Source organism: Carcharodon carcharias, chromosome 14, assembly GCF_017639515.1.
Source record: "Carcharodon carcharias isolate sCarCar2 chromosome 14, sCarCar2.pri, whole genome shotgun sequence".
Classification (NCBI taxonomy): Eukaryota; Metazoa; Chordata; class Chondrichthyes; order Lamniformes; family Lamnidae; genus Carcharodon; species Carcharodon carcharias.
In genome coordinates this window covers 4121957-4140334 of record NC_054480.1, presented here as the reverse complement: position 1 = coordinate 4140334, position 18378 = coordinate 4121957, and the positions used below count along the sequence as shown (strand labels likewise).

At 44.9% G+C, this 18378-nt stretch overlaps 1 protein-coding gene across 3 annotated transcripts in view; it reads right to left on the bottom strand.

Moving 5' to 3' along the window:
• Positions 1–18378, bottom strand: part of fer1l4 (fer-1 like family member 4) — a 351889-nt gene that overhangs the window by 190283 nt on the left and 143228 nt on the right. For all 3 annotated transcript variants that reach the window (XM_041204900.1, XM_041204899.1, XM_041204901.1), the window contains exons 22-23: positions 8713–8865; positions 1096–1279 (exon numbers count right to left, since the gene is read on the bottom strand). In XM_041204900.1, the coding sequence (XP_041060834.1) occupies positions 1096–1279; positions 8713–8865 (337 nt within the window). The remainder of the gene's footprint in view (positions 1–1095; positions 1280–8712; positions 8866–18378) is intronic.

Below are 18378 nucleotides of genomic sequence, written 5' to 3'. Positions count from 1 at the left end.
CATTAGGATAATGGCCCTTGACTTCGGCTTTAATTGGAGCTCAATGGAGTGACTCCCGATTCCCCAGGCAACCCCCTCTTGGGAAAATCGCCCTCCCAACGAGATTTTGAAAGACTGCCCGCCATTCCATGCTCTGTCCCAAATCCCCACACCTTTAAATCCACCTGTAAGGGGCCAGGAAGAATCCACTCAATGCTTCCAATGTCTAACTGCAGGAAATTGCAACTCAGCCATGGCAGGTTATCTTGCAAAGAACCAGCAAAAACACAATGGGCCAAATGGCCTCCTTCTGTGCTGTAACCATTCTATAATTCTATAATAATTCTATGTATAATTCTATATATAATTCTATAATTCTATAATTCCAAGAAATATCCAGATCCAATTTTCAACACCAAATTTTCACTTTTAGCTTTTAGCAGTTAGATGGATGTGTTTGTATTACAGAAGTTATTGAATAATTCTCTGTAGTTAACACATTTACAGAGTCTGAAAACTACTTTAACACAACTTCTTGAGTAGAATTGGCCTGTGCTTTCTATCAGTGACCAGAGACCGCTCTCAAAGACAAAAAAACCCACCTGTGAACCTGAGCTGCATAAATAATTGTAGATAATCATTTAGCTCCATCTTTTCATTTTGTTATTATCTTGAATGTTAGTGAGGGTTTATGTGGGAAGTTAAATTGTGGCAGATGAATGTTATGCAGGACATTCTAAGACTGCTTCTTACACACGGCTTGTGATACACATGCTGACATTGGGTGCAAATTGTACAAATAAACCCTGCATTCTCCAACAAAATCTTTCGTTTTCAGACAGAGAAAAATTCCCCCAAAAATATGAAGTTAAAGATAGTAGGCATGGTACAGGTGTGGGTGGCTATGGGAGGAGGTACGGGAGGGAGTGGGTACAGAAAGGAGTATGGGAGGGGGTGGGTACAGAAAGGGGTGTGGGGGGTGGGTACAGAAAGAGGTATGGGGGTGGGTACAGAAAGGGGTATGGGGTGGGTACAGAAAGGGGTATGGGGGTGGGTATAGAAAGGGGTATGGGGGGGTGGGTACTGGAGGGGTAGAATACAAGTATAAACCCTTACAGTCACTATTCAGCTTGATCGGTGGTAGCGGTCGAGAAATTTCTGTTCTCCTTATGCCTTCCTCATAGACTGGAATAAACTCCTGGGGCAGACTGCTGATGTTGCTCTTCATGAATTTTGTGGTTCCCAGCCACATGTAAAGCTCTAGTTTTGCAAAAATCTCCCCAATAGGTGCACCTGGAGCCTGTTAAAAACATTAGAACAGATCCCTATCAGAACAGATCCCTATCAGAACCAATCCCTATCAGAACAGATCCCTATCAGAACAGATCCCTATCAGAACTGAATGCTTCACTTTAAACAATGATGCATGATCAATATGTTTCAAGGAGTCGCCATATGATAAAAGCTGGAGAGCTGGAGATCTTAAATAGAAACAGAAAATGCTGAAAATACTCAACTGGTCAAGCGGCATCTGTGGAGAAAGGAACAGTCAGGCCCAGATTTTCATCCCCAGGGCGGGTTTCGCAAAGTCCAGGGATTCCCCGCTTCAGCAAACCCAACCTTTCAGAATGGCCGCCCGCAGGTGGGGTCTTCAGTCCGGGGGTGGCTGGGGTAGGGGGGGGGGGGTGGGGGGGAGGCTGAAACAGGAGCTGGGGTGGGCAACACTGAAGCAAACCCGCAGACTGATGGGCATGCTGGGAGGCGGGCTCCACGCAACCTCTGACTCTGTGCCCCAGCAATGTAATTAAATAAATCATTTAAAAACACAAAAAACATCCTTTCAACCATCACCCCTCACACCCCCCACACACTCCCTATGTCCCATCCATGCCAACCCATGTCCCCTCACCCAGCCCCCATGGCCTCTATGCCCCATACCAACTCAGTACCCCTTTACCTACTCTATTGCCTCAATACCTCATGCCAATTTAGTGCCCCTGTACCCATCTCATTTTCCCCATACCTCTATGTCAACTTAATGCACCTCTACCCAACCCCATTGTCTCCATATCCACTATACCAGCTTAGTACCAACTCAGTCCAACCCATGCCCCCTATCACTTTTTTCAACCCACCTAGTTTACTTGGACAGTTCCCTGACAGTTTTGACACTTTCTGGGTAACTGTTACAGCTTTGATACATTGGATAGTTTTCCTGGATAGATTTGACAGCTGGACATCTCCTTCACATGTCCTGGACAGCCGGACAGTTCCTTGACAGCCGGACAGTTCCTGGACATTTCTTTGACAAGTGGACATTTCCTTGACAGCTGGACAGCTCCTGGACACCTCTTTTACAGCTTGATAGTTCCAATGAGTTTGTGTGTAAAAGTACATAATCATGTTCACTTTTAACAATCCCAAAGGGTACTTTGCCTCTTCCAATGGTTGCCCCGGAACCTTATCCAAAGGGGTACCCTGGTTATCCATAAGAATCCAACAAGTTCAGACCTACTTTTACCTGTTCTAATCTGCACACTCATATTCTTCCAAAATCCCACCTCCGTGGGGACAGCTGGTGATTTAAACAGCTAGCTGCCGCACAAATCGTGCATGTGCAAACCCTGGCCTGACTCCAGTCCCTCGTGAAGATGGGAAATGCCGGGTTCAGGGGCGGGACTTAGGACTTTCAGCCATTTCCAGGTTTTCACTATGACCGAGAGGATCTCCATCATGGCGAAAATCCGGGCCTCAGTGTTTTAGGTTGATGACCTTTAATTAAGACTGAGAAATGTTAGAGATGTAGCAGGGTTGACACAAATGCAGAGGCAGGGAAAGAGAGAGGTGGGGGAAAGGGCAAAGGGGAGGTTCTGAAAACCTCTAGCCCTCCCCTTAATCTCCTTTGTTCCAAGGAGAACAAACCCAACTTCTCCAACCTAACCTGTAGCTATAATCCCTCGTCATGAACCATTCTGGAAAACCTCTCTGTACCCTCTCAGGGACTTTCAGATCCTTCCTCACCAGAAATGGACACAATATTCTTGTTGTGCCCTCACAGAGCTTTATTAAGTTTCAGCATTTTATCCTATTATCTCTATTTGTGAAACTGAAGATCCCATATGCTTTGTTAACTACTCTCTCAAGGTGTCCTGTTACCTTCAAAGGTTTATGCACATGAACCCCCAGATCCCATTGTCCCTACTAATTCTTTAGAACTGTGTCATTAAGTTTATATTGCCTCTCCCTATACCTTCTGCCAAAATATAACACCTCATATTTTTCTTTATTAAATTCAATCTGTCACTTGTCTGCCCATTCTGCTAGCCTATATTTGTCCTGTTGCAGTTGTTTGGTATCATCCTCACTGTTTGCCACACCTCCAAATTTTGAATCATCCAAATATTACTCTGTATTCCAAAATCCAAATCATGCAATTGTCTTAGCACTGACCTCTGGGGAATACCATGGTCTACCCATCCTCCAGTCTGAAAAACAACCATTTACCATGACTCACTGTTTTCTGTCCTTAAATCAGCTTTCTATCCAAGCTGACACTGACCTTCTTATTCCATAAGCCTCAATTTTGGTAACCATCCTTTTATGTGGTACTTTGTTAAATGCATTTTAAAAATCCATATAGACAACATCTACCGCATTCCCTTCATCAACTTTGTTATTTCATCAAAAAATTCAATTTGATTAGTTAAGCACGACATGCCTTTTACAAATCCGTGCTGACTCTCCTTAACTCACTCAAACCTCATCAAGAGCCTGTTGATTTTTCTCTGATTATTGTTTCTAAAACTTGCCCATCACTGATGTTAAATTAACTAGCCTGTAGGCATTAAGACTGACCTCTCATCCTTTCGTAAATTAAGGTGTCACATTTTCAACCCTCCAATCTTCTCTACCCTGTTTCTAAGGAAGATTGGAAGATTATGATAAGCCCTTCCTCTATCTCCACTCCCACTTTCTTTAGCAACCAGGGATGCAGGTTATCTAGACCAGGCAACTTATCCATCCAGCCAGCCTTTCCAGTATCTCCTCCTTATCAATTTTCAGCCAATCCATTACTTCTACCACCTCCACTTCTATCAATATTTTGTCAACATCCTCTTCCTTAGAAAATACCAATACAGAGAACTGGTTAAGCATTCCAGCCTTGCCTTGCGACTTGAAGCACATATCTCTCCTTTGGCTCTAATAGCACCCATTCTACCTCTTACTACCCATTTACTATTTACATACTAGTAGGAGATTTTTGGATTCCCTTTTATGTTAACTGCTATTCCATTTTCATATTCTCTCATGTTTCACAAACAGTAATGCACACAGAATAAAAGCAAATGGATACTGGAAATCTGAAATAAAAACAGAAAATGCTGAAAAAGCTCAGCGGAGAGAGAAACAGAGTTAATGTTTTGAGTCCATATGACTCTTCTTCAGAACAAAAGAGAAGTAGAAATGTGATGGATTTTATGCTGTTTAAGAGGAGATGGAGCAGGTGAAGCAAGATAGGAGGTCAAGGATAGATGGGAGCTCAGAAGAGATTTGACAAAGGTGTCATGGACACAAGATGAAAGGAGAGTTAATGATGGTGTTAAAGACTAAAGAGGGTGTTGATAGTGGCATAAAGATAAGATAGCAGAATGTATTATTAGCTGAACACGGGTCAGTGCTCTGTGAAAGCACAACATAGAAACAGTGACAGATGGGCATGGGGGGGGGAGAATAAAAAATTTTTTTAAATAAATAAGTAAATAGAAATGAACATTAAAAATGGATTAAAAGGGGTAAAGATAGAGGACAGAGTTCATGGTCTGAAGCTGTTGAACTCAATGCTAAGTTTATTTATTTTATTTTATTTTATCTTTTTTTATCCTTTTTCCCCAGCATTCCCCCCCCCCCACCACCGCCCCCCACCCAATGCCCATCTGTCACTGTTTCTATGTTGTGCTTTCACAGAGCACTGACCCATGTTCTGCTATTAATACATTCTGCTATCTTATCTTTATGCCGCTATCAGCACCGCACCCTCTTTAGTCTTTAACACCATCATTAACACTCCCTTTGTCTTGTGTCCATGAGGATCTTTGTCAATCTCTTCTGGGCTCCCACCTATCCCTGACCTTCTATCTTGCTCCACCTGCTCCATCCCCTCTTAAACAGTATAAATTTCATCTCATATCTACTTCTCTTTAGCTCTGAAGAAGAGCCATATGGACTCAAAACATTAACTCTGTTTCTCTCTCCACAGATGCTGCCAGACCTGCTGAGTTTTTCCAGCATTTTCTGTTTTTATTTTATATTAGTAATGCACACATACTGCTTCAGTCTCTCGAAAACCATGCTGAGCAAAAACACCTAGTTAGAGAAAGGCAGATATAATCATTAAACCACTTTAGTTCACAATAGACCAAACTTACAGAACACTCCTTCTCAGATGCACTTAACTGAAACAATAAAACTCATCTTCAGATAGCAGTTTAAAATACTGAGCACGTTACGGTGTCTCAGGAGTGGGCTGTCTTATTTGACTGAAACAGGATATCTGCTAACAATCTTCCAGCATTTCTCACTTTTTTTTATTCTTTCATGAAATGTGGGAATCGCTGGTTAGGCTAACATTTATCGCCCATATCTAATTGCCCTTGAGAAGGTGGTGGTGAGCTGCCTTCTTGAACTGCTGCAGTCCATGTGATGTAGGTACACCCACAGTGCTGTTAGGGAGGGAGTTCCAGAATTTTGACCCAGCGACAGTGAAGGAACGATGATATATTTCTAAGTCAGGATGATGAGTGACTTGGAGGGGAACTTCCAGGTGGTGATGTTCCCATCTATCTGCTGCCCTTGTCCTTCTAGATGGTCGTGGTCGTGGTTTTGGAAGTTACTGCCTAAGGAGCCTTGGTGAGTTGCTGTTGTGCATCTTGTAGATGGTACACACTGCTGCCACTGTGCGTTGGTGGTGGAGGGAATGAAAGTTTTAGGTGGTGTATCAGGTGCTGATCAAGTGGAATGTTATGTCCTGAATGGTGTTGAGCTTCTTGAGATGGTGGACAGGATTTGGGGATTCAGGAGGTGAGTTACTCACCACAGGATTCCTAGCCTCTAACCTGCTCTTGTATCCATAGCATTTATATGGCTGGTCCAGTTCAGTTTCTGGTCCAGGATGATCCCCAAAATGTTGACAGAGGGGATTCAGCGAGGGTAATGCCACTGAATGCCAAGGGGAGATGGTTAGATTCTCTCTTGTTGGAGATGGTCATTGCCTGCTTATGAATGAGTGTTATGAATGTTACTTGCCACTTGTCAGCCCAAGTCTGGATATTGTCCAGGTCTTGCTGCATTTGGACATGGACTCCTTCAGTATCTGAGGAGTTGTGAATGGTGCTGAACATTGTGCAATCATCAGCGAACATCCCCACTTCTGACCTTATGGTGGAAGGAAGGTCATTGATGAAGCAGCTGAAGATGGTTGGGCCTAGGACACTACCCTGAGGAACTCCTGTCCTAAGGTCCTCGGATTGCGATGATTGACCTCCAACATCCACAACTACTGTTTTTGTGCTAGTTATGATCCAACCAGCAGAGAGTTTTCCCCCGATTCCCGATTATTTCAGTTTTGCTAGGGCTCCTTGATGCTACATTCAGTCAAATGCTGCTTTGATATCAAGGGCAGTCGCTCTTGCCTCATCTCTTCAGCTCAGTTTATTTGTCCATGTTTGGATCAAGGCTGTAATGAGGTCAGGAGCTGAGTGGCCCTGGCGGAACCCCAACTGAGGCTGAGTAAGTGCTGCTTGATAGCACTGTCATTGACCCCTTTCATTATACCTGGGCGATTTTCCACATAGCCGAGTAGATGCCTGTGTTGTAGCTGTACTGGAACAGCTTAGATAGGGCCACGGCAAGCCCTGCAGTAGAAGTCTTCAGTTTTATTGCCGGAATATTGTCAGGGCCCATAGCCTTGCAGTATCCAATGCCTTCAGCCATTTCTTGATATTACGTGGAGTGAATCGAACTGGCTGAAAACTGGCATCTGTGATGCTGGGGACCTCTGGAAGTCCTCATCCACTTGGCACTTCTGGTTGAAGATGGTTGAAAATGCCCTGGCTTTTGCACTGATGTTCTGGGGTCCCCCATCATTGTGGAGCCTCCTCCTCTTGTTAGTTGTTCAATTATCTACCATAATTCACAGCTGGATGTGGCAGGACTGCTGAGCTTAAATCTAATCTGTTGGTTGTGGGATCGCTTAGCTGTGTCTATCACTTGCTGCTTCCACTGTTTGGCATGCAAGTGGTCCTGTGTTATAGCTTCACCAGGTTGACACCTCAATTTTAGGTAGGCAAACAGGTCTTAGGAGCAGGAATAGGCCATTCAGTCCTTCGAGCCTACTCCACTATTCAATAAGATCATGGCTGATCCGGTTGTGTCTCAACTCCAATTTCCTGTCTGCTCCATAACCCTCAACTCCTTTGTCTGTCAAAAATCTGCCTAACTCAGCCTTGAATAAATTCAACAACCTAGTCTCCACTGCTTTCTGGGGAAGAGAATTCCACATGCTAATGAACTTTTGGAGAAAAAAATTCTCCTCATCTCCATCTTAAATGGTAGATCTCTTATTCTTAAAATGTGTCCCCTGGTTGAAGTCTCCCCACAAGTGGAAACATCCACCCGCTATCCGCCCTATCCAATCCCCTCAGGATCTTATGTGTTTCAATAAGATCACCTCTCATTTCTCTAAACTCCAATGGGTACAGGCCCAACTTGTTCAACCTTTCTTCATAAAATAAGCCCCTCATTCCAGGAATGAGTCAAGAGAACCTTCTCTGTACTGCTTCTAACACAATTAAATAATTTTCAAATAAGGAGACCAAACTGTACACAGTACTCCAGACGTGGTCTCACCAAGGCCCTGGATAGCTGCTGTAAAACTTCCTTAGTTTTCCCAATTCAGAGTCAACCACATTGCTGTGGGTCTGGAATCACATGTAGGCCAGACCAGGTAAGGATGGCAGATTTCCTTCCCTAAAGGACAATAATGAACCAGATGGGTTTTTACAATAATTGTCAATGGTTTAATGGTCACCATTATCAAGACTAACTTTTAATCCCAGATTTATTAACTGAATTTAAACACCATCAGCTTCTGTGGTCTATTTCGAACCCTTGCCCCCAAAGCATTAGTCTGGGCCTCTGGGTCACTAGTCCAGTGGCATTACTGCAATGCCACTGCCTCCCCAAAATCCAAATTGAGAATCAAGCTATTGCTGATCTAAGTGCTGCTTGATAGCACTGTCGGAGACACCTTCCATCACTTTACCGATGATCAAGAGTGGAGTGGCAAATGGCTGGATTGGGTCTGTCCTGCTTTTTTACCTTCAGCCAAGCTCTAGTCGATTTCTCTTTAACAAATCCGATGGACTTTGCAGTCTGTATGCTTAAAATAGTCCCTTGAAAGCCAATGTCTGAGTCTGCCTAGTCTCCCTGTGTTCAGAGTCAAGACTCAATCAAAGATTTACCATTTCAGTCAGTGTGAGGTGTTATTCCATTGCCAGCATAATCTAATAAGTGATTTATTATTTACAATCTATGGAAAAGTAATATAAAAGTTAGAAAATGAGTCAGTCTGTGGGACTGGCTGTGCAAAACAGCTGGCACATTTCCCAGGTGTGAAACACATTGCTACACTGCAGAATGATAAGGTGGTGATGAAGGAAATTGTTCATGGCTTACCTTCATGATGATAGACTGGATTTTCCCACAGTCTTTTCCCTTCTCCTCCTCCGCCACTGAGTATAGAATATGCTGGGCAGGTATTCGTGCAAATGCTACACGCCTCCCATTGCACAGCATCCAGATAAAGACATCCGGGATTGGTGTTTGTGGCTAAGGAAAAACCACAGAAATAAATACAGAATATTCCAGCAGGATTATGGATTATGGCAATTGGGGAATAGGCTCTGTGACTGGCAATTCAGGAAACCCAGTTTCCCTGAGCTCTGATCTGATATAAACTCTCTGACATCAGGAGTGTTCCAAACTAAACAGTACCAGGAAAGTTGCAGACTACACACTGCAGGAGTGTTTTGTACTATGCATTGCCAGTAATATTTTAGATCACACATTGACAGGATAGACTTGGGTTGTTTTCGTTGGAGTAGAGAAGACTGAGGGGTGACCTGATCGAGGTGTACAAGATTATGAGGGGCATGGACAGGGTGGATAGGGAGCAGCTGTTCCCCTTAGTTGAAGGGTCAGTCACAAGGGGACATAAGTTCAAGGTGAGGGGCAGGAGGTTTAGGGGGGGATGTGAGGAAAAACATTTTTTACCCAGAGGGTGGTGACAGTCTGGAATGCGCTGCCTGGGAGGGTGGTGGAGGTGGGTTGCCTCACATCCTTTAAAAAGTACCTGGATGAGCACTTGGCACGTCATAACATTCAAGGCTATGGGTCAAGTGCTGGTAAATGGGATTAGGTAGGTAGGTCAGGTGTTTCTCACGTGTTGGTGCAGATACGATGGGCCAAAGGGCCTCTTCTGCACTGTGTGATTCTGTGATTCTCTGTGAATGTTCTGCACCACAAACCATCAGGAGTACTCAAGATCACATATTGCAATGAATTTTATAGACGGTAAATTGTCAGTTATGTTATAAACAACACTGTCAGGAAATCGGATCATTCAGCATCAGCCGAGGCACCAGAAACAACAACAGCAAACTCAGCCCTGTCGACCCTGCGAAGTCCTCCTTACTAACATCTGGGGGCTAGTGACAAAATTGGGAAAGCTGCATCACAGACTAGTCAAGCAACAGTCTGACATAGTCATCCTCATGGAATCATTCCTTATAGATAATGTCCCAGACACCACCATCACCATCCCTGGGTATGTCCTGTCCCACTGGCAGGACAGGCCCAGCAGAGGTGGCAGCACAATGGTATACAGTCAGGAGGGAACTGCCCTTGGAGCCCTCAACGTTGACTCTGGACTCCATGAAGTCTTGAAGTCTCATGGCATCAGGTCAAACATGGGCAAGGAAACCTCCTGCTGATTACCACATACCGTCCTCCCTCAGCTGATGAATCAGTGCTCCTCCATGTTGAACACCACTTGGAGGAAGCACTGAGGGTGGCAAGGGCACAGAATACACTCTGGGTGGGGACCTCAATGTCCATCACCATGAGTGGCTCAGAGGCACCACAATTGACCGAGCTGGCCGAGTCCGAAATGCCATAACTTCTGGACTAGGTATGTGGCAGGTGGTGAGGGAACCAACAAGAGGGAAAGATATACTTGACCTCATCCTCACCAACCTGCCTGCCACAGATGCATCTGTCCATGTCAGTATCAGTAGGAGTGACCGCCAAACATTCATTGTGGTGACAAAGTCCTGTCTTCACATTGAGGATACCCTCCATCGTGTTGTGTGGCACCAACACCATGCTAAATGGGATAGATTTCAAACAGATCAAGACTGGGCATCCATGAAGTGCTGTGGGCCATTAGCAGCAGCAGAATTGTACTCAAACACAATCTGTAACCTCATGGCCTGGCATATCCCCCACTCTACCATTACCATCAAGCCAGGGGGTCAACACTGGTTCAATGAAGAGTGCAGGAGGGCATGACAGGAGCAGCACCAGGCATACCTAAAAATGAGGTGTCAACCTGGTGAAGCTACAACAGAGGACTGCTTGCGTGCCAAACAGCATAAGCAGCAAGTGATAGACAGAGCTAAGTGATCTCACAACCAATGGATCAGATCTAAGCTCTGCAGTCCTGCACATCCAGTTGTGAATGGTGGTGGACAATTAAACAACTCACTGGAGGAGGAGGTTACAAATATCCCCATCCTCAATGATGGGGGAGCCCAGCACATCAGTGCAAAAGATAAGGCTGAAGCATTTGCTGCTACCTTCAGCCAGAAGTGCCGAGTGGATGATCCATCTCGGCCTCCTGCAGAGGTCCCCAGCATCACAGATGCCAGTTTTCAGCCAATTCGATTCATTTCATGTGGTATCAAGAAACGGCTGAAGGCACTGGATACTGCAAAGGCTATGGGCCCTGACAATATTCCGGCAATAGTACTGAAGACTTGTGCTCCAGAACCTGCCGCACCCCTAGCCAAGCTGTTCCAGTACAGCTACAACACTGGCATCTACCCGGCTATGTGGAAAATTGCCCAGGTATGTCCTGTCCACAAAAAGCAGGACAAATCCAACCTGGCCAATTACCGCCCCATCAGTCTGCTCTCCATCATCAGTAAAGTAATGGAAGGGGTCATCAACAGTGCTATCAAGAGGCACTTGCTTAGCAATAACCTGCTCACTGACGCTCAGTTTGGGTTCTGCCAGGGCCACTCAGCTCCTGACCTCATTGCAGCCTTGGTTCAAACATGGACAAAAGAGCTGAACTCCCAAGGTGAGGTGAGAGTGACTGCCCTTGACATCAAGGCTACATTTGACCAAGTGTGGCATCAAGGAGCCCTAGCAAAACTGGAGTCAATGGGAATCAGGGAGAAAACTCTCCACTTGTTGGAGTCATACATAGCACAAAGGAAGATGATTATGGTTGTTGGAGGTCAGAAATCTCAGTTCCAGGACATCACTACAGGAGTTCCTCAGGGTAGTGTCTTCAGCCCAACCATCTTCAGCTGCTTCATCAATGACCTCCTTCCATCATAAGGTCAGAAGTGGGGATATTCGCTGCTGATGATTGCACAATGTTCAGCACCATTTGGGACTCCTCAGATACTGAAGCAGTCCATATCCAAATGCAGCAAGACCTGGACAATATCCAGGCTTGGGTTAACAAGTGGCAAGTAACATTCGTGCCACACAAGTGCCAGGCAATGACCATCTCCAACAAGAGAGAATCTAACCCATCGCCCCTTGATGTTCAATGGCATTACCATCACTGAACCCCCTACTATCAACATCCTGGGGGTTACCATTGACCAGAAACTGAACTGGACCAGCCATATAAATACTGTGGCTAGAACAGCAGGTTCAAGGCTAGAAATCCTGCAACTGGTAACTCACCTCCTGACTCCCCAAAGCCTGTCCACCTACAAGGCACAAGTCAGGAGTGTGATGGAATACTTCCCACTTGCTTGGATGAGTGCAGCTCCCACAACACTCAAGAAGCTCGACACCATCCAGGACAAAGCAGCCCCGCTTGATTGGTACTACATCCACAAACATTCAGTCCCTCCACCACCGATGCACAGTGGGAGCAGTGTGTACCATCTACAAGATGCACTACAGAAACTCACCAGGCTCCTTCGACAGCAGCTTCCAAACCCATGACCACTACCATCTAGAAGGACAAGGGCACTAAATAGATGGAAGTTACCCTGCAAGTCACTCACCAGCCTGACTTGGAAATATATCGCTGTTCCTTCACTATTGCTGGGTCAAAATCCTGGAACTCCCTCCCTAACAGCACTGTGGGTGTACCTACATCATATGGACTGCAGCGGTTCAAGAAATCAGCTCACCACCACCTTCTCAAGGGCAATTAGGGATGGGCAATAAATGCTGCTCTAGCCAGCGATGCCCACATCCCGTGAATGATTTTTTTTTTAACATTCCAGACTAGGTGCCACCAGGAATATTCTAGATCAGACACAATCATAAGTGATCTAGGTCACATGTAATCAGAAACATTCTGGGTTGCAAGCTGTCAAGAATGTTTCGGAGTATATACTGTCAGGAATGTTCCGGAGTACACACTGTCAGCAGGGACTTTACAATCATACTACACAGCAGACCATTCATTCCATTGAACCTGTACTCACTCTCTGAATGGCCAACTAGTTCCTCCCATTCCCCCATCCTTTTCCTATCCCTTAAACTCGTATTTCAAGTATTTTTCTGCTTTCCTGCTTTGTTTCTTGGTGGGTCACACATGTCCTAACAATGCTCTGGATGAGCAGAGTTTCTCCTCACCTATTGTTTGAGAAGTGAAACTATTCAGATTCCTTTCACAACAAATAGATTGGAGAAGTTGGGACTGTTTACTTGAAGAAGAGGAGGTTGAGAGGAGATTTAATAGAGGTGCTCAAAATCATGAGGGGTCTGGACAGAGTAGACAGAGGGAGAAACTATTTGTGGAAGGATCGAGAACCAGAGGGCACACATTTAAGGTAATTGGCAAAAGAAGAATTGGCGACATGAGGTGAAAGTTTTTCATACAGAGAGTTGGAGTACACTGCCTCAGAGTGTGGTGGTGGTGGGTTAAATGTGCAGAGCTACAGGGAGAAGGCATGGGAGTGGTATTAAGAACATAAGAAATAGGAGCAGGAGTAAGCATTGAGTCCATTTGGTCCATTCTGCCATTCAATGAGATCATGGCTGATCTTATATTTCAACACCATTTTCCAGCCCTATGCCCATATCCTTCAATGTTTTTAATATGTAGAAATCTATCAATCCCTGTCTTGAACTTACTCAACCTCTGAGCCTCTGCATCTCTCTGGGGTAGAGAATTCCAAAGATTCACCACTCTCTGAGTGAAGAAATTCCTCCTCATCTCAGTAATTTATGACCTGTCCCTTGTCCTGACAGTGTCCCCTGGTTCTAGACCCTCCCCAGGCCTGGGGAAACATCCTTCCTGCAGCTACCCTGTCGAGCCCTGTAAGAATTATCCATGTTTCAATGAGATCACCTCTCATTTTCCTAAACTCCAGAGAATAAAGGCCCAGTCTATTTAATCATTCCTCATAGGACAATCCTTCCATCCCAGGAATTAGTTTGGTGAACATTCGTTGCATTCTATGGTAAAGTGGAGTGCTAGGTACCTTTAAGAGAATGTGGTTAGTTGACCATGTGACTGTATTGACCAATCGCTGTATTGACAGCGCAGGCTTCTTGGGTAAATGTAAGTCTAGAGCTGGAGGTGACTGAAGAAGCACACAGGTCTTCGTGCTTGGTTCTTAGTTACAATAAACCACCAGTGTTTGTTCAGTTAATCGGTCTCTGCTTATATTGTTTCAAGCACCAACTAGTGTGTTAATATCAAGGGAACAGATAGTGTTTGCCAGACAAAGTGAACCTGATAACCAAAAACATAAAACTGGTGACGAGGATGGGATTACTTGGAGAGGATAAGACCATCTGCTCGCATCCAGAGGTGGGCATTGATATTGGCTACTTACAAACACACTTTTATTCACCAATCAGGAAGCCAGATCACACATGCTGATGTGCTGAGCTGCCTCCCTCTGCCAGATAACAACATGAAGGTTCCAATTCCTCAGGAACTTGTCTTAGTACTACATTTTTTGGATTCCTCCTATGTCCAAGCCAAATAAATCCGTGAGTGGACAAGCTGAGATCTACTTTTATCTCATGTCTGGGAGCAGGTCTTGAATGGATGGTCAGGCCAGCCAAATTCTGATGACATGAAGCCCTATTTCAATCACAGATAAGAGCTCACCTGCCAGGATGGCATATTGTCTTCAATGCCAGCAGGTACAAAAGCTGCCCCTCTTTACTCCATTGCACCCCTGGGCATGGCCAGGGCAGCCCTGGGTGCCCCTCCACGTCGACTATGTGGGGCCCTTCTTGGGCACGATGTCCTTTTACTAATAGACGCCCACTCCAAGTGGACGAGGTCTGGGTCACCCATGTCTGCTGCCACCATAGACAGTTTGTGACAGAGTTTTACATGCACGGGTTACCGGAGGTTCTCGTGTCAGACAATGGGACTGCATTTACCAGCGGGGAGTTCCACAGGTTTACAACCCTCAACAGAATAATTGAGATCAAAACCTCGCCTTCCCACCCTGCCTCTAATGGTTTGGCTGAGTGGGCAGTCCAAACTTTTAATTCCGGGATGAAAAAGCTGAACGGGGATTCCATCAGCACCAGATTGTCACAGTTCCTGTTCACACACTATCACCGGTATTGCCCCCACTGATTTACTAACGACGAGACATCTCCACACCCGCCTAACTCTTATCTGGCTGAATTTCGCAGGGAAGGCGGAGAGAAGCTAAGAGACCCAGAAGACTATAGTGATGGCCATAATCATGAAAGAAATTTCAGGGTGGGAGACACAGTTCTCGCAAAAAACTTTGGAGACAGGCCCAATTGGCTATTCAGCAAAGTGATTGTTGTGACAGGTCATCTCTCCTATAATTTATCTGTAAACAGCTGAATAATTAGACAACATGTGGATTATCTCTGGAGAAGAGAGCCAGTCCCACAAGAAGGAATGTCATCATCATTTGCGTTTGAGTCTGAAACGCGCGTGGAAGAAATGTCACATGATTTGGAAGCACCGGTGGAGCCTGTTGGACCCTACAGGATCAAAGACGCAAACTTGCCCAATTCCACCAAAGAGCCTGAGAAGGGGGTCTCGGGAAAACCACTCGAGGTCGTTGAGCTACGACACTCGACATGTCCGGGGAAGCCACCTGAGAGACTTGACTTGTAAATCGTTATTCATGTAAATAATTGGGATGTTGTGAAGCTTGTTAATTGTACTTTCAAATAAAGGGGGAGGGATGTGGTAAGCAGAGTGCTCGGTACCTTTAAGAGAATGTAGTTAGTTGACCATGTGACTGTATTGACCAATCGCCACACAGCACAGGCTTCTTGGATAGCTGTAAGTCTAGAGCTGGAGGTGATTGAAGAAGCACACATGGTCTTAGTGCTTGGTTCTTAGTTACAAGAAACCACCAGTGTTTGTTCAGTTAATCGGTCTCTGCCTGTATTGTTTCAAGCACCAAGTAATGTGTTAATATCAGGGGAGCAGCTAGCACTCGCTGGACAAAGCGAACCTGATAACCTAAAAAATAAAACACTCCCTCCATGACAAGTGTATATTTCCTTAGGTTAGGAGGCCAAAATTGCACACAATACTCCAGGTGTGGTCTCACCAAAGCCCTATAGAATTGCAGGATTTTGTCTTTACTCCTAAGCTCAAATCCTAGGCCCAACCATCTTCAGCTGCTTCAATGACCTTCCTTCCATCATAAGGTCAGAAGTGGGGATGTTCACTGATGATTGCACAATGTTCAGCACCATTCGTGGCTCCTCAGATACTGAAACAGTCCATGTCCAAATGCAGCAAGACCTGGACAATATCCAGGCTTGGGCTGACAAGTGGCAAGTAACATTCGCATCACACAAGTGCCAGGCAATGACCATCTCCAACAAGAGAAAATCCAACGATCATCCCTTGACATTCAATGGCATTACCATCACTCAATCCCCCACTATCAACATCCTGGGGGTTACCATTGACTAGAAACTGAACTGGACTAGCCATATAAATACTGTGGCTACATGAATACTCTCTACTTGTCTGGGTGAGTGCCGCTCCAACAACACTCAAGAAGCTTGACACCATCCAGGACAAAGCAGCCCACTTGATTGGCACCACATCCACAAACATTCACTCCCTCCACCACTGACGCACAGTAGCTGCAGTGTGTACCATCTACAAGATGCACTGCAGGAATTCACCAAGGCTCCTTAGACAGCACCTTCCAAACCCATGACCACTACCAACTAAAAGGACAAGATAGATGGGAACACCACTGCCTGGAAGTTCCCCTCCCAGCCACTCACTATCCTGACTTGGAAATATATCAACATTCCTTCACTGTCGCTGGGTCAAAATCCTGGAACTTCCTTCCTAACAGCACTGTCGGTGTACCCACACCACATGGACTGCAGCGGTTCAAAAAGGCAGTTCAGCACCACCTTCTCAAGGGCAAATAGGGATGGGCAATAAATGCTGCTTCAATGACCTTCCTTCCATCATAAGGTCAGAAGTGGGGATGTTCACTGATGATTGCACAATGTTCAGCACCATTCGTGGCTCCTCAGATACTGAAACAGTCCATGTCCAAATGCAGCAAGACCTGGACAATATCCAGGCTTGGGCTGACAAGTGGCAAGTAACATTTGTGCCACACAAGTGTCAGGGAATGACCATCTCCAACAAGAGAAAATCCAACCATCACCCCTTGACATTCAATGGCATTACCATCACTCAATCCCAGCGAAGCCCACATCCTGTGAATGAAAAAATATTCCTCTTGTAATAAAGGCCAACATACCATTTATCTTTTGAATTGCTTGCTGTACCTGCATGTTAGCTTTCAATGACTCATGAAAAAGGACACCCAAGTCCCTTTGAAGTTCAACATTTCCCGGTTTCGCACTATTTAAGAAATACTCTGTATTTCTGTTTTTCCCACCAAAGTGAATAACCTCATATTTCTCCACATTGCATTTCATCTGCCAAATTTTTGTCCACTTACTTAGCCTCTCCAAAACCCTTTGAAGCATCTTTGCATCCTTCTTAACTCACATTTCCACCTAGTTTTGGGTCATCTTCAAACTTGGAAATGTTACATTTAGTCCCCATATCCAAATCATTGATATAGACTGTGAACAGCTGGAGCCCAAGCACTGATCCCTGCAGCACTTGACTAGTCACAGCCTGCCAACCTGAAAATGACCTGTTTATTCTCTGTTTTCTGTCTGTTAACCATTTCTCAATCCTTGCCAGTATATTCCCCCCAATCTCATGTGCTCTAATTTTGTTTATTAACCTCTTGGGTGGGACCTTATCAAAAGCTTTCTGAATATCTAAATATACCACATCTACCAGTTCCCCCTTATCTATTTGGCTAGTTGCATCCTCAAAACACTCCAACAGTTTTGTCAAACATGATGTCTTTTTATAAATCCAAGTCGAGTCTGCCCAATCCTCCCATTATTTTCTAAGTGTCCAGTTATCACATCCTTTATAATAGATTGAAGCATTTTCCCAACAGCTGATGTCAGGCTAACGTAGTTCCCCATTTTCTCTCTCCCTCCTTTCTTAGACAGTGGGATTACATTTGTCCTCTGTAAATTGCCAGCACAGACACAATGGACTGAAAGGCATCCTTCCGTATTGTAATCATTCTATGATTTTGTGATTCTGAGCTTCTGAGGTCTAACAAATTTTGAAATGCCTGAAACAAAAATATTGAAAGCAAACACTTTTCCTTCATAGAAAATAGGAGAAGGAAGAGGCTATTCGGCCCTTCGAACCTGCTCCACCATTCATTATGATCATGGCTGATCATCCAACTCAATAGTCTGCTCCCACTTTCTCACCATACCCTTTGATCCCTTTTGCCCCAAAAGCTATATCTAACTCCTTCTTGAAAACATACAATGTTTTGGCCTCAACTACTTTCTGTGGTAGCGAATTCCACAGGCTCACCACTCTCTGGGTGAAGAAATTTCTCCTCATCTCAGTCCCAAATGGTCTACCCCATATCCTCAGACTGTGACCACTGGTTCTGGACTCCCCCACCATTGAGAACATCCTTCCTGCAACTACCCTGTCTAGTCCTGTTAGAATTTTAAAGGTTGCAATGAGATCCCCCC